Below are 14350 nucleotides of genomic sequence, written 5' to 3'. Positions count from 1 at the left end.
AATGAAGAGGAGAGAACACTCTCAAACTTATTCTATGAGGCCAGCATTAACTTGATATAAAAGGCAGACAAAAGCACCACAAGAGAGCTACAGACCAATATCCCTGATGAATACTGATGCAATAATCCTCAGCAAGATACTAGCAAACTGAATTCAACAGTACGTTAAAAGGATTATACACTAGACCAAGTGGGACTCATTCCTGGAATGAAAGGATGGTTTAACATTCATAAATTGATCCATCTCTAAATTAAAATAATGTAGGGAGGAAAAACATGTGATCATCTTAATGCAGAAAAACCGTTTGACAAAATTCAACACCTTTTCATGATAAAAAAAAAAAGGCCAACAACAACAAAGTAGGAAACTACCTCAACATAATAACAGTGATATATGAAAAACTCACAGTGAACATCATACTCAATGATGAAAGACTGAAAGTTTTTCCCTTTAAGATCAGGAACAAGACAAGGATTCCCACTTTCACCACTTCTATTCAGCATGGTACTAGAAGCTCTAGCCAGAGCAATTAGGTAAGCAAAATAAATAAAATTAATCCAAATTGGAAAGAAAGAAATAAAATTATCCCTGTTTGAAAATGATAAGATCTTATATGTAAGGAACCCTAAAGATTCCACAAAAAGATCTGTTAGAGCTAATACATGAATTCAGCAAAGTAGCAGGATACAAAGTCAACACACAACAATCTGTTGCATTTCTATACAGTAACAATGAACAATCTGAAAAGAAAATTATGGAAACATTCAGTTTACAGTGGCATCAAAAAGAATAAAATACTTAGGAATAAACTTTATCAAGCAGGTGAAAGACTGTACAATGAAAACTAAAAAAACCTTGTTGAAATAAAGAAGACATAAATAACTGGAAACATATCCAATGTTCATCGATTGAATGATCTAATATTTTTAAAATGTCAATAATGCCCAAAGCAATTGACAGATTCGATTCAATCCCCATCAGTATCCCAATGACATTTTTTTTTGCAGAAAATAAGAAAACCTATCCTAAAATCCAATGGCAGTTAAGGGACCCCAATAGGTAATGCAATCTTGAAAAAGAACAGAGCTAGAGGATTCACACTTCCCGGTTTCAAAACTTACTGAAAATCTACAGTAATCAGAACAGTGTAGTACTGGCATAAAGACAGACACATACACCAATGGATTAAAATAGAGAGCCCAGAAATAGACTCTTGCATATATAGTCAAATGATTTTTGACAAGGGTGCCAAGACCATTCAATGGGGAAAGGACAGTCTTTCCAACAAATGATGCTGGGAAAACTGGATATCCTCATGCAAAAGAATGAAGTTGGACCCTTACTGAACACCATATACAAAAGTTAACTCAAAATGGACCTAAGACCTAAGTGTAAGACCTAAAACTATAAAACTCTTAGGAGAAAACATTTAGGGTGAAATCTTCTTGTCATTGAACTTGGTAATTATTTATTCACTATGGTACAAAAGTTGTAAGCAACAAAAGACAAAGTGGACTTCAGGTAAATCTTTAAAAATTTGTGTATCAAATGATAATATCCACAAAGTAAACTGGCAATCCACAGAATGGAAGAGAATATTTGCAAATCATACATCTAAAGAATTAATATCCAAAATATATAAAAAATTCCTAAAACTCAACAACAACACAAACCACATGATTCAAATACGGGCAAAGGAGTTCAATAGATTATTTCTACAAAGAAGATATACAAATGGCCAATAAATTCATGAAAAGGTGCTCAGTATCACTGATCACTAGGGAAATGCAAATCAAAACTATGATGAGATACTACCTCACGCCTATCAGAATGGCCTACTATAAAAAAAAAAAAAAAAAAAACAGAAAACAGCAGATGTTGATGAGGATGTAGAGAAGCTGAAAACCTCCTGTGCTGTTGGAGGGAAAGTAAATGATACAACCAATGTGGAAAACCCTGGGGAGTTCCCTCAAAAAGTTAAAAATGTAATTACCATATTCCACTTCTGGGTATATAATCAAAAGGATTGAAAGCAGGGTCTAGAAGAGATAAATGTACACCATGTTCATAGCAGCAACATTCACACTAGCTAAAACATGGAAGCAACCCAAGTGTACATCAATGGATAAGTGAAATGTGGTATATACATACAATGGAGTATTATTCAGCCTTCAAAAGGAAGGAAATTCCGCCATATGCTGTAACATGGATGGATCTTGAGGACATTATGCTAAGTGAATAAGCCAGTCACAAAAGGACAAATATTGTATGATTCCACTTATATGAGATACCTAGAGTAGTCAAATTCATAGAGACAGAAAGTAGAATGGTGGGTGCCAGGGGCTGAGGAGAGGGGAGAATGGTGAGTTACTGTTTAATGGATATAAAATTTCAGTTTTATGAGATGAAAAGAGTTCTGGGGATGAATGGTGGTGATGGTTGCAATCATTATGAATATATAACTACTGAACTGTACTCTTAAAATACTTAAGATGATAAATTTATTACTACAAAAATAAAATTGAAGAAAAAAATTATCTATCAAGCCATGAAACAACTGGAGGAGCCTTAAATTATTACTAAGTGAAAGAAGCCAATCTGAAAAATCTATATACCGTATGATTCCAACCGTATGACATTCTGGAATAGGCAAAACTATGGAGATAGTTAAAAAGAAAAGGAAAAACAAAACTCCTTTCAGTGGTTGCCAGGGGTTAAGAGAGAGGGAGGGATGAATAGGTAGAGCACAGAGGATAGGAGAGTGGTGTGGGGCTGTTAATGGAGCCACGTCGGTGGGGTGGGGTTTGGGAGGAATGCGGATGGGAAGAGCTAAGGGAGAAGCCTCTCTGCTAACAGCAGAACCCTACCAGCCCAAGAGAGCACAGAGCCTGCGCCCACCTTGGCTCCCTTCCCACCTCCATTCCTGCCTTGCCAGGTGAACCAAGGAGGGGATGCAGTGGGGTCAGCTGCTGATGTGGCAATGTAAGGTCACAGTGCCCAGGACCCAGGCGGTTGGGCTTAAGGATTGGTTGAGTGGCCATGTTTACTGAGTCTGCAGAAGGTTAGTGTGTGTGTGTGTGTGTGTGTGTGTGAGCTGGACGGGGAGGCAGTTCACTTTTGGAGATGTTCGGTTTTTAGATGAAGTGTTTTGTGTTCAAGTAAGATCTAAGGGGTGGGTGTCCAGCGTGCGGACACCGTTGTCTGGAGATGGGGAAAGCAAGGAGGGCTGGATTTACCAGCATGTCTCCGTCACCATGTCCGTGAGACTCGCTGAGAACTAAGAGGGTAGTGTCTGCTGTCCACGCACTCCAGTTTGAGCTCCTCCCCCACCGCAGGAATGGTGCTGTGGTGGAACAAGTCAGAATCCTTGATACGTGCCCACAATCAGGTTTTCCCGGCAAACTACCTGGGCTTGTGTCCATGTCTGATGCAGCACTGACACGGTTAGTAGAAACGCACACACCCGCAAGAGTATGGAGCTGCCTCCACATTGAACTGGTTCAGAGGGCTCTAGTCTTAATGAAGTCTTTGCGGGCACACAGCCGGGACAGAGAAGGGCAGTTCTGCCCTCCCCCAAACACCAGGAAGGTGGCAGGGCCCTCACCCCCTCCCCCAAACAAAATAATGAAACAGAGAGCGCCTCATCCAGTTCTGCTTTTTATTGATGTGTGTATACATATGAAGGGAGTCCTGAAAGACTGAGAGGTGCGGTCCCGCAGGGCCAGGCGTTCAGCGCACCTGGGCCAGGTTGTGTTTTTTGTACAGCAGCGCCCGCCTCTTCTCGCGCTCTCTCACGAAGGCGCGCAGACTTGCGGTGGGGAAGGTCACGGCCGCAGGCTGGGAGCTGGCGGGGCCCTCCTCGGTCAGCCACGGGCACTGCAGGCAGCTGGATGCGCATGGGCGGCCCCTGGAGCGCGCGGGGAGGGTGGCGTTAGCCGTGCTCCCGCCCACGACGGGCAGGTCAGGTCATAGGGGGATGGGCCGGGCAGGGTAGGTAGGGGTGCCTACCAGGGGTGCGCGCACAGCGTGCTTCGGAGGAAGGCCACAGCGCCCCCGGACAGCCCCGCGTAGCAGCGGCTCAGCTGGATGAGCCCCTTGCGCAGCCCTTTCTGCAGGTCTCGCATTCCCTCGCTGCTCACCGGGTAGTCAGCGCTCAACCTGAGTGGGTGGGGGTCAAGTGACTGAGGTCACCCTCAATGGATGGGAGTCACAGGGACCTGGGGTCACCCTCAGAGCACCCCAGGCCTGCCCTTCCAGCCAGCCCTCCCAGTCCACAGGGCACGTGGAGACTTACATAATGAAGGCCGTGACACCTATGGCCCAGATGTCGGTCTGCGCGAGGGCACCCTGGCCCTCTAGGAGCTCCGGAGCTGGGGACAGCATGGGTGGGGGTCACAGGTGAGGGGCTGGGTGTTTGCAGTGGAGTAGGCAGGGAGACAGGGCTGGGAGAAGGGCTTGCTCCTGCCACACCCCTCCCCCAGATCAGGCTTGGTGTCTGTGCCCTGCGCACCCATGGTCTCCATGTAGTCCTTGAACCTCTCCGCGGGCAGGACCCTCTCCTGGGCGGAGCTCTGGGCATTTCCAAAGTCGATGACCTTGAGCAGGTTGTACTCTGTGACAATCATGTTCTCAGACCTCAGGTCTAGATGCAGGATGCCCTGGGCGTGCAGGTACTGGGCAGCAGTTAGCATCTGCCACAGATAGTCCTTCACCTCTGATTCCGAGTAGGAGGACCTGGGGGCAGAGGGCCAGTTAGGGGGCATGTGGGGAGGGGCACCCAGGCTTTGTCCACAGCTGAGGGGCCACAGGGAAGCACCAGACTTTCCTGCTGGACTTAGGAGGGAAGGCCCAGCTCTGCTGAGCCACCCTGGTTGGCTGGCCGGTGCAGGCGGGGCCAGGAGGTGGGCCAGAGGTGGACCACAGTGCTGGCGGCCAGGTCCTGAGCCCCGAATCCAGGCCAGGCCCCGCCCTCTCACCTCTCGGCCAGACAAGGGAGCAGCTCAGGCCCAGAGCACAGCTCCAAGATGAGGACCAGGTGTCGGGGGCTGAGGTAGGCAGCCTGCAGCTGTGCCAGGTGGGGGTGGCGCAAGCCCTTGAGGGTCTCGTATTCCCGCAGCACGGCAGTCCTGTCCTCAGGGTGGCAGGGCACGATCTTGGCAGCCAGCACGCGTCCACTGGCCTTCTCCCGGCACTGCCGCACCACGCTGAAGCGGCCCCTAGGGAGGAAGCACGGGCCAGGCTGGTGAGGAGCCAGCCCGCCCGGTGGCCCAGGCCGGACCCCAATCTCAGAGAAGCAAGCCCAGGGGGAAGGTCCAGGAGCGGGTGGCAGATGCACTGAGGCAAATGTAGGTGGAAGTGATCAGAGGGGAGAGAAGATGGGGCTGGGGTGGGAGCACGAAGAGCTAGTGGGGCCATGACGCTGCCACGCGCTGTCCCCGGAGGGCCCGTACCTTCGGATCTGTGTCTGGAAGGCGAAGGTCTGCTTGCTGGGGAGCGGCTGGGCTGGCCCTGAGGCACCGCTCTCCTCTTCAGAGGCTGTGGGAAGGGGAAGCCGATGACTGGTGGAGGGCACCCCTGCAGGCCCATCTCCCCCAGCCTTTTCTCCCATCACCCCTTCCCAGGCAACCAGACAGGGGGGCCCTCTTTGAACCCCCGAACACTCTGACCTCTCATTCCTCAGGCCATTTGTGGGTGGGGGGCCTAGCAGGCAGAACCAACCATCCCAAGTGAGCGTGTGACTCACTGAAGTGGCAGGGCGCATTCTGTAGAGCCCTGCAGAGTGGCTTACCCAGGTGGCTGGGGCCTCCCAGGAGGACCTGCTCCGAGGGGCTGCTGTAGGGGCCCATGCCCGCCTTGCTGACACAGGCCGTCCGGAAGGTGTACACCCCGCCCCGAGAAAGCTTGCCAGTGAGATAGCAGCAGTCAAAGATGTCCGAGGCCAGCGTGCTCCAGCTGCCGCCTGGGCCACACAGGAGCGGGTGAGAGGCAGCCCAAGGCCTCCCCACTCCATGTCAGGGTGGAGAGGCCCGTGCAGGCCACCCAGGGGCACAGAGCAGCCAGGCGCTTCCCCACTGTCCCCCCACAGCGACCCTGGGGCCCCCCAGGATGTGAGGATTCAGGAGTGGCCCCATACCTTCCAGGCTGCACTGCACAATATAGGTCACAGGGCCATATGACTCCACAGGCTTCCAGACCAGCAGCACCCCGTCCGCATACACCTCCCCGATGTCCGGGCGTGGGGAGGAAGAGGGGCGCTCTGCAGGGCCCACAGACAGCAATCTGAGGCGGGCTCCCAGGGGCTCTCTAATGAAGCTCTGAGCCCCAGCCAGCCCTGCCTCATCCTCCTGCAGCCTGCTGCCAGGCCCCTGAGCCCACCCTCACTTGGTCCAGTTCATTCAGAGGTCCCTTCCAGTGCTGACTAGTAGGAGGGGCTCAGCGTCTCTCCTCCGAGAGGCCTCAGGAGGTGTCTGCCCTACCCAACCCCGCCAGGCTCCCCTCCCACAGGTGTCCGCCCAGGAACCCCATGGAATGGCCCTTGCTCACAGCCCGCCACCAATCCCAGCCTCTAGTCAGAGGGGCCTCTATTTTGCTGGGCTGCGGTGCAGGGCTTGTGGGGGTTCGCCCCCTCTGGAGACCAGGTCAGAGGTCTGAGAGCTAGGCCTGCAGCCTCTGTCTTGGCTCCCCCAGAAACACACCCCAGCGCTGTGTTTTGAGAGCCTGGTTTGACTATAATAGAGATACAAAATGGGAAGCCGCCTCTTCCTGCATTTGCTGGAGACACAGGGAGGGAGGTACCGTGGGAAATGCAAGGAGAGGAGCACCCAAAGAGGTGTCAGGGAGAGGGCCTGGCCAGCTGTGTCACCCTGCATCCCCTCCCGGATGCCTCCTGCATCCCCTCCCGGGAGTCCCGGTCTGCAGAGCCGGCTACTGCCTTCTGTGACCCCTCCAGGCCCTGGTAGTGCCAGGATGTGGATGCCTGGGTGGTGAGCATCACATTCCTTGGGCCCTGCTCGGCCTACGCACCTGCCTTCCGGAGAATGGCTGTGGTGGCCGCCGTCCCCAGCGCATTGCGCACGCTGCACGTGTACACGCCCAGGTCCTCGGCAGTCACCACCAGGATGGTCAGAAGCTGGAAGTTCTTGAGCGTGGAGGAGATGAGGAGGCGGCTGCCGCTCTCAAGAAGAGCCCCGTCTGCAACAGGATAGAGTGGACCTCGAGGGAAGCTCCCCACAGGTGCCCTGCCTCATGGTCACACCCGGGGCCCACACCCTCTCTGAGCCTCAGTTTCCCTCTGTACAATGAGAGTAATGCCCCCCTGCCCCTCAGCCTCAGGAGAGCTCTTTACCTTTACTCCAGGTGGCCTGTACAACTGGCTGGGCCGACACCTGGCAGGCCAGAGTCACAGATTGGCCCAGGACCACCATCTCATCCGAGAGCTCCCTTAGGAACGATGGTGCTGGGGAAGGGAGGTGAGGTGAGCTTTCAGAGGTGACCCTAAGCCTGAGAGCAAGGCCTGGACTCCGCCGTGGGGATACAGATGAGCCCCACCCCCAACCGGCTCATCTCCAACACCAGCGCCTACTCCAGGAAGGCTTCCAGGACTGCAGGGCCGTGACTGCTGGGGCACCAGAGTCCCCCTGTGTACTCAAGACCCCATGGGTGTAAGCTTCCCCCCATGCACTGTCTTGGCAGGGTTCCCTTTCCCCACAGTAAGGTCCCTTGGGCTGCAGTGGGGGCCCAGCCCCTGGGCAGTATACCCACCTCGGTCCCTGCTCTTCAGGCCTGATAGGCGGAAGGAAGCTAGGCCTGCCTTCTTCCTGGGGGGGCCCTCCTTCTCCAGACCTGCAGTACGGAAGTGGCCATGAGAGGTCACACGTTAGGGGCCTGGCTCCTCTGGGAGCATGGGAGGAAGGCTCTGGGGCCCCTTGTGGCCAACTGTGGGATTTCCATGTGGCAGAAAAGCCCAGATCCCAGGGAGTCTTATTGAAAACGAGCTACATCTGCTGCAGAGGGCACCACCCTCCCTACCCCATCAGCATCAGCCCATCCTAGGCAGGGCCACCACGGGCAGGTAAGGGCAGCAGCTCAAGGGACCACAGGTGCCTGGGGAGGCGTGGCTGAGGGCCCAGGGCTCAAGGATCAGGGAGGGCTGGTCTGGTTCCTACTTCCGCGGGGGTGTAACCGCAGTTGAATTACAACTGGGCCTCACATGCACATGGGGAGGGATCGAAGCTGCAAAGGTGACCTCGAAAACAAGCCACTGTGTCCCGGGAGGTATGGGCAGCACCGGGACAGGGGAGGGCTTCCTGCATCACTCAGGTGAGCTCCTGAGCTGTCCTTTTGGACAAGGAGACCCAAGGTGCAGAGCGGGGAACATGGATGTGCCCAGTCCTGGGGCAGGGTGGGGGTAGTAACCTTCAGGCCTGCCCCTCAGGAGGCGGGAGATGTGGGCCACCGAGGCCCTCACTCTCTGGCGTAGCCCCAGCTCTGTGGACTCCTCCAGCAGTGATTGCCTCCCGGGGAAGTGGAAGAGCCTGCTGGAAGGGGGTGACCACTTGCGCTTCCTGCTACCAGCAGCCTCCCCGAGCAGGGCCTCCATGTCCTCTGGCTCCTCTGTGATCTCCAGGCTTGCTGGAGGGCCCAGAATGCCCGGCCATGCGGCCTCTGGGAGCTCAGCCAGCTCCTCCCCAGCCTCAGACTCAGGGGAGGGTGGCAGCTCTGGCTCCACAGGCTTGGGGACCTTCTTGAAGATCATGAACTCAAATGGGAGGTATTTGATGTCATACAGATCAGACAAATTGAGGTAGGCAGGATCCACCTCCGAGATGTCCAGAGACACAGTGTCAGCCGCTTCCAGGTCCCTGGACAGGTCCTGGATCTGTACGAGCGACACCTGAGAGCCCCCACTTAAGTCTTCCCGTGAGCTCACCTCCTGGGAGGCCCTCAGGAGGGCCCTGCCACCCTCAGGTAGAGGCACTGTGCTGGCCTGGGGTGGTGGGCTCTCGGCCCCTGCCTCCTCCTCTTCCGAGGACTGACAGGCAGCCCAGGACATTCTGGCCCACAGGGGCCCCTGACCCAGCATGCCACCGGCATCCCCACCGAAGGCAAAGGTGCCATAGCCCACCACCCCCGCGTAGCCCCCTTGGAATCCCAGGGAGAACTTCCGTGTGGTCGCCAGCTTCTGAGGCCGCTGTGGGCTGGGCGAAGACTGGGACAGGCCCTCTGTCTCCTGGGACAGGCCCTCTGTCTCCTGGGACAGAATTTCAGTGTCCAGGGAGGGGCCGGGCTCCATGCCCATATGGGAGGCTGGCTCTGGGGGTTTGGGTGGATCAGGCCTCCCGGCAAGAGGGGTGTCCTTCAGCCCTCTCTCAGAGTCTGACTGGGGGCTTGCTTGGGCTGGGGAGGGGGAGGCCTGTGGCTTTCCTGAGAAGAAAGGGCTCGGGGATGTCAAGAGCGGCTCTATGCAGTGCCCTGGAGGGAAGGAGCCAGGAGGTTGTGGTGCCAAAGCAGCAGGGGTGCCACAGTCCTGGGGGGCAGGACTCCTCTGGGGTTGAAAGAAAGGGGCAGCCTGCCCTCCACAGCTGTCCTGCAATGACCCCTCTTGCTGAGCGGAGCACCCATCACCACCGGTGGACGGAATTAGCCTCAGCCCCTGCAGGGGCCCCTCTGGATGCTCCTTCTCCCTGGCATGTGCATCCCCTCCCGGCATGCTCTCTCCGTGGGCCCCCTGAAGGCTCGAGGGGCCCAGAGCGGAACATTGCCCCTTGCTGCAGGCCTTGGCAGAGGGTCTGGCTGTGTTCTGCCCGTCAAGGTCCAGGGAGCGGCTGAAGCCAGAGGCCTCCTGGGTGCTTGCACTGGGCATCCGCAGGGAGGTCTCAAAGGAGGGTGCTTCGGCCATCAGGGTGGCCTGCTCCTCCCTGGCAGCCTCCTCCTCCAGCGCACGGTGCTCCCACAGTGGCTCTCGAAGGCCGGGCAGGACGCCCGAGAAGTAGCCACCCTTGAGAAGGTGCCGCCGCCGGGCGGGGTGCCGTCTGCTGCCTGCGGACAGGCCCCCTAGCTCTGGGCCCTCGCCCACCTGCTGGTAGAACAGGCTTTGGATGACACTCTGCCGGGGCACACAGCCCAGGGCAGCTGGTGGCTGTGCACCCTGGGGCGACGCTGCGGCGGGTGGGCAGGCCTCGGCCTCCTCAGGCAGGCTGGCGGAAGGCCGCAGGAAGCCCCGGGGGTGCAGCAGCGGGGAGTGGGTCACCGGGGAGGGGGGCAGCGACTTGGCCCGGGCGAACGGTGCCAGCTCGTTGTCGGAGGAGGAAGAGCTGCTGGAGGAGGCACTGACATCACCACGCAGGTGCCGGGCCACCCCGAGGGATGGGCTGTCGGGCGGGCCCTGGAGCAGCTCCGGGATGGAACGCATCACCAGGATGGACTTGTAGCTCATCAGGGAGCGCTGGGGTTGTGGAGGACAGGGGGTCGTCAGCTGGCTGCCCACTGCCTTCCCAGCTCTCGGTGTGCCCAGAGGGGTGCTCAGGAAATGGTGGGCATTAAAAGACGTGGGCCCAGGGCTCTGCCAGTGTGTCCCCATCTTGGCAGGGATGTTGCATGTTGCCCCACCTCACCCCGGTGTCTCAGGTAGCAAAGACCTGAAATGAAGGATGCCCAGCCCCACTTCCCTGCTCTCCCAGACCCGGAAGGGGCACACACAGCCAGCCAGCTCTCTGGGCCTCATTCCCCTCTCTGGCCTCCCACGCCCTCCACAGGGCAGCACAGCTCACCTGCCAGCGGCTGCGGGCCAGGAGGAACTTCAGCTGCTTGCTGTTGATGAAGTGGGCCTCCTCCGCAGGCACAGACTTCTGGGGGAGCCCAGGCGAGAGAGGCATGTTGCGGGGAGACCCTGGTGCACCCTGTGGCCCAGGCAGGCCCCCATTCCTCTTGGCCTCAGTTTCCCTCCACGTGAGCCAGGCCAGCCCGTGTTTAGCCTACTCACCAGGAACCAAGGGTGGGCAAGGCACTTGGCGGCACTGGGCCGGGCCCTGTGGAGAGAGGAAGGGCGGGATCAGTCCAAGTGGTCACTGGGGCAAGAATGAGGACCTCAGGCAGAGGGAAGGGCGTGTGTACTCACTCCACAGCCTTCTGCAGAGCAGCCTTGATAAAGTCCTGGGCATCCTCACTGAGGTGGGTGGCCATGGGGCTACTCCAGGACACCCGCCCTTCCAGGACATTCAGAAGGGTTGCTCGGTCACTCTCGCCAGCAAATGGGGACGAGCAGGTCAGGCTGAAAGCAGAGACATGACTAGCCTTCAGTCGTGACCTGAATTTCTGGGTCCATGGGAGGCAGGGTGCCGGGACAGGGAGTGCTGGGTCTCATGGGGATGGTGGTGGCTGGGGGCTCCCAGCCCCGACTAGAGATGCCTCTGAACACCACTGTCATCCAGCCCTGAGAATTCCAGCATATGTCTCAGATTTGCCCAGAGACCCAGACTCAGCTTGGAGCTGGGATCCAGGCTAAGCCTGGAGTGGGTATCTGGTCCCAGGCTGGGGTGAGGCTCCAGGCTTGGTCTGGGATAGGGATCAAGGGTCAGCCTGGGGTAGGGATCCAGGCTCAGCCTGGGGCAGAGATCAAGGGTCAGTCTGGAGGGGGCACCTGGCCTTAGCCGGGGGTGGAGGGATCAGGGCTCCACCTGTAGAGGAAATCCAGGCTCAGTCTACACCACCAGCGTCCTCAGGGCAGCAATAACTGTTATAAGGGGGCTCTGGACAAATTACCTACACCCTTTAGGGGAATAGCTCAGTGCTCTGCCCCGTGACCCAGCAGAGCTCCTCTGTGACAGGGTGTGTGTGAAAAGCACTTGGCAGAAACCCCTTATCGGAGTTGGCTGACTGCATGTTCCCAAGATAGTTGCCCCTTAGGTCTCGGGTCTCTGATCTGAGGAGCAGCCAGCAGTTCGACAGCTTCCCGTGGGCCTGCTGAGGAGGGGTCTGGGCCGGCTTTGGAGGAGACAGCCGACAGGAGCCGGGGTCTGCTCACCTGAGGTAGGAGATGACCCCCATGGCCCTGCAGGAAAGAAACCACCGCCGTGAGTCACCCCAGACCTGGCCTGGTGAGGGGGAGGAGGAGGCAGAGAGCGGGTGCCCCCCACTCACCAGATGTCGGAGGCCTCGCTCACAGGGGTCTGCTCGATGATCTCAGGGGCCACAAACTCAGGGGAGCCGTACTTGCTGTACTGTGGCTCTGCCGGGGTGATTTTTTGGGCAAAGCCAAAATCGCAGATTTTAATGTCTTCCCGAGCAGGATGCACCATCAGGATGTTGGGGGGCTGTCGGGCAGAGTCGGGAGTGGGTGAGGCCGTACCCTAAGGAAGTGACTCCCAGGGCTGCCGGGCCTGGGGAGGACACTCAAGGGTCTTTGAGGGCCACAATGATGGTGAGGCCAGCATGGGGTAGTGGGCAGCCCCGGGGACAGGTTTCAGTGCCATTTGGGGACAGCTTCTGCTCCATCGGACCTGCACCCCACCTGAAGGGGTCGTCATAACATAGTGAGCTCCCTGTCCCCAGAGGTGAGGAAATCCTGACAGGAAATTTGGATGTGTTGGGCCTGCACCCTCTCAGCCTATAGGCTCCAGGCTCCCACCTGCCCCTCACTGGGCTCTGGGGGCGCCAGGGAGCCACATACCTTTATGTCCAGGTGGAGGATGCCTTGGCCGTGCAGGTAGTGCAGCCCCTCCACCAGCTGCTGGATGTAGACCTTGACCTGCAGCAAAGGCTGGTGCTCAGGTGAGTCAGCCTTGAGAACCCCCTCTACTTACCTCCCTGCCTGCTCCCACCTACACTGCCTCCAATTCCCTCCAGACCTGAGCCTGGGACGGTGGTCCTGCAGGGCAGGTTACATGCAAAGCCTCACAGGCCCCTGTAGCTGGGGGATTCCTCTGAGCCCCAAGGCGGGGCAGGTTTGGGTGTGTGGAACAGCCTGTGCAAAGCAAGAGGCGACTGGGAGAGCAGGCGAGGGCTGGCCGGCTAGTTCAGTGCAGTCTGGGGTGGGGAAGAAGCGAGCCCCGGGCACGGGAGGGCTCTGAAAGCCCGACAGGAGCTGCAACACCCTGTGAGGCCCTGGAACACCCTAGAAGGTCTCTGAGGTGGGCAGTACTATGCTGGGGAGCTAGTCTGAGGGACAGGTGGTCTGGGCAGGGGAAGCAGGAGGCCTGGCCAGGCATGCAGGCTGCCCTGAAGCTGGGTGGGCAGCCCAGGCAGCACAGTCACCTCGGCCTCTGTCACCACACCCTTCTTGAACAGGCGGTCCAGCAGTTCCTCCGACGAGCACCTGGGACTGTCAAGGAAAGCTCTAGGGTCTGGAACCCTCACGGCCTCACACCACCTGGGGGGAGTCTTATCTCGGGGCGGGGGGCGGGGGGAGCTATTCTAGGGAGGCTGGTGCTTGCAGTTGAGGAGGATGTGAGGGACAAGATGCCCCAAGTAGAGGGGCTGAGGCCAGTGGGCAGCAGCAGAGTGGGGGTGGAGGTATCCTCTCCCCTCTGCACAGAGCCCACGTGTGCCCCCTCCCCCCGCAGGGGACGCTGATTGGGGAGGTGGGGGTGTGGTGAGCACACACGACATTCAGAGACCCTCAGCTGGGCCACGAGTGTGGCAGATGGATCCGGTAGGGTGTGTGCCCCTCCTTGGAGCATGGGTAGGCATCCGAAGCAGCGTCAGCGCTTGGGGCCTGCAGAAGCCAGGTAAGAAGTCCAAACTTCCTGCTGGAAAGGCAACGTGGACAGCGGGAGGAGCCCACAGGCGCACGTCTTGGACCTTCTGGACGCAGCCCTGCCCAAATTCCTGGCCCAAAAGCCTAGGAGCTATGAGGTCTGTGCTGTGTGTTCGGGGTCGGGGAGGGGGTTAGTCACAAAGCATCGAAACGCCAGCGTTACCGGCTGCCCCCATGAGGCAGGCAGGGCTGGGATCACCAAAACCACAGACCCCACGCAGCCCTCCGGACCCCTGTGTATCTGGGGCACATCCCCCTCCCCCCACCACCTTGCACCCTTGGGGTGAGACGGGATACAGCTCCAGGATGAGGATCAGGGTCTTTCGGGTCTCAAACTGGTCCAGCAGTGCAGTGACCAGCGGGTGGCTCAGCCCTGCTAGGATGTCCCGCTCCCGATAAGCCTGGACACGTGTCCTGCTCCGCAGGGGAATGAACTTGGCGGCGCAGGACATCTGGTTGCCCTTGTGCTGCACCCGCTTCACGAAGCCGAACACACCCCTGAGAGGAGGGTACAGCGCATTGGGGGTGGGGTTCCTGGGGGACGGGGTTTGGAAGGGGGCAAAGCTCCTGAGAAGGGAGGTTCCGGGACAGCAGGGG

General features: G+C 57.4%; 1 protein-coding gene across 1 annotated transcript in view; it reads right to left on the bottom strand.

Moving 5' to 3' along the window:
• Window positions 1–3644: 3644 nt before the first annotated feature.
• Window positions 3645–14350, bottom strand: part of LOC111169267 (obscurin) — a 35496-nt gene continuing 24790 nt past the window's right edge. The window contains exons 24-43 of the mRNA XM_089908614.1: window positions 14051–14251; window positions 13252–13312; window positions 12668–12745; window positions 12139–12311; window positions 12023–12049; window positions 11117–11269; window positions 10982–11027; window positions 10770–10847; window positions 8416–10444; window positions 7762–7842; window positions 7346–7456; window positions 7024–7191; window positions 6134–6256; window positions 5789–5959; window positions 5451–5535; window positions 4977–5216; window positions 4511–4734; window positions 4295–4370; window positions 4009–4158; window positions 3645–3907 (exon numbers count right to left, since the gene is read on the bottom strand). Coding sequence (XP_089764740.1) covers window positions 3730–3907; window positions 4009–4158; window positions 4295–4370; window positions 4511–4734; window positions 4977–5216; window positions 5451–5535; window positions 5789–5959; window positions 6134–6256; window positions 7024–7191; window positions 7346–7456; window positions 7762–7842; window positions 8416–10444; window positions 10770–10847; window positions 10982–11027; window positions 11117–11269; window positions 12023–12049; window positions 12139–12311; window positions 12668–12745; window positions 13252–13312; window positions 14051–14251 — 4453 coding nt within the window. The 3' untranslated portion in view covers window positions 3645–3729. The remainder of the gene's footprint in view (window positions 3908–4008; window positions 4159–4294; window positions 4371–4510; window positions 4735–4976; window positions 5217–5450; window positions 5536–5788; window positions 5960–6133; window positions 6257–7023; window positions 7192–7345; window positions 7457–7761; window positions 7843–8415; window positions 10445–10769; window positions 10848–10981; window positions 11028–11116; window positions 11270–12022; window positions 12050–12138; window positions 12312–12667; window positions 12746–13251; window positions 13313–14050; window positions 14252–14350) is intronic.

Source organism: Delphinapterus leucas, chromosome 3 (assembly GCF_059928025.1).
Source record: "Delphinapterus leucas isolate spDelLeu-1000000601 "Yukka" chromosome 3, BTC_Dleu_Yukka2, whole genome shotgun sequence".
Lineage (NCBI taxonomy): Eukaryota > Metazoa > Chordata > Mammalia > Artiodactyla > Monodontidae > Delphinapterus > Delphinapterus leucas.
This window is presented reverse-complemented; position numbering and strand designations above follow the sequence as displayed.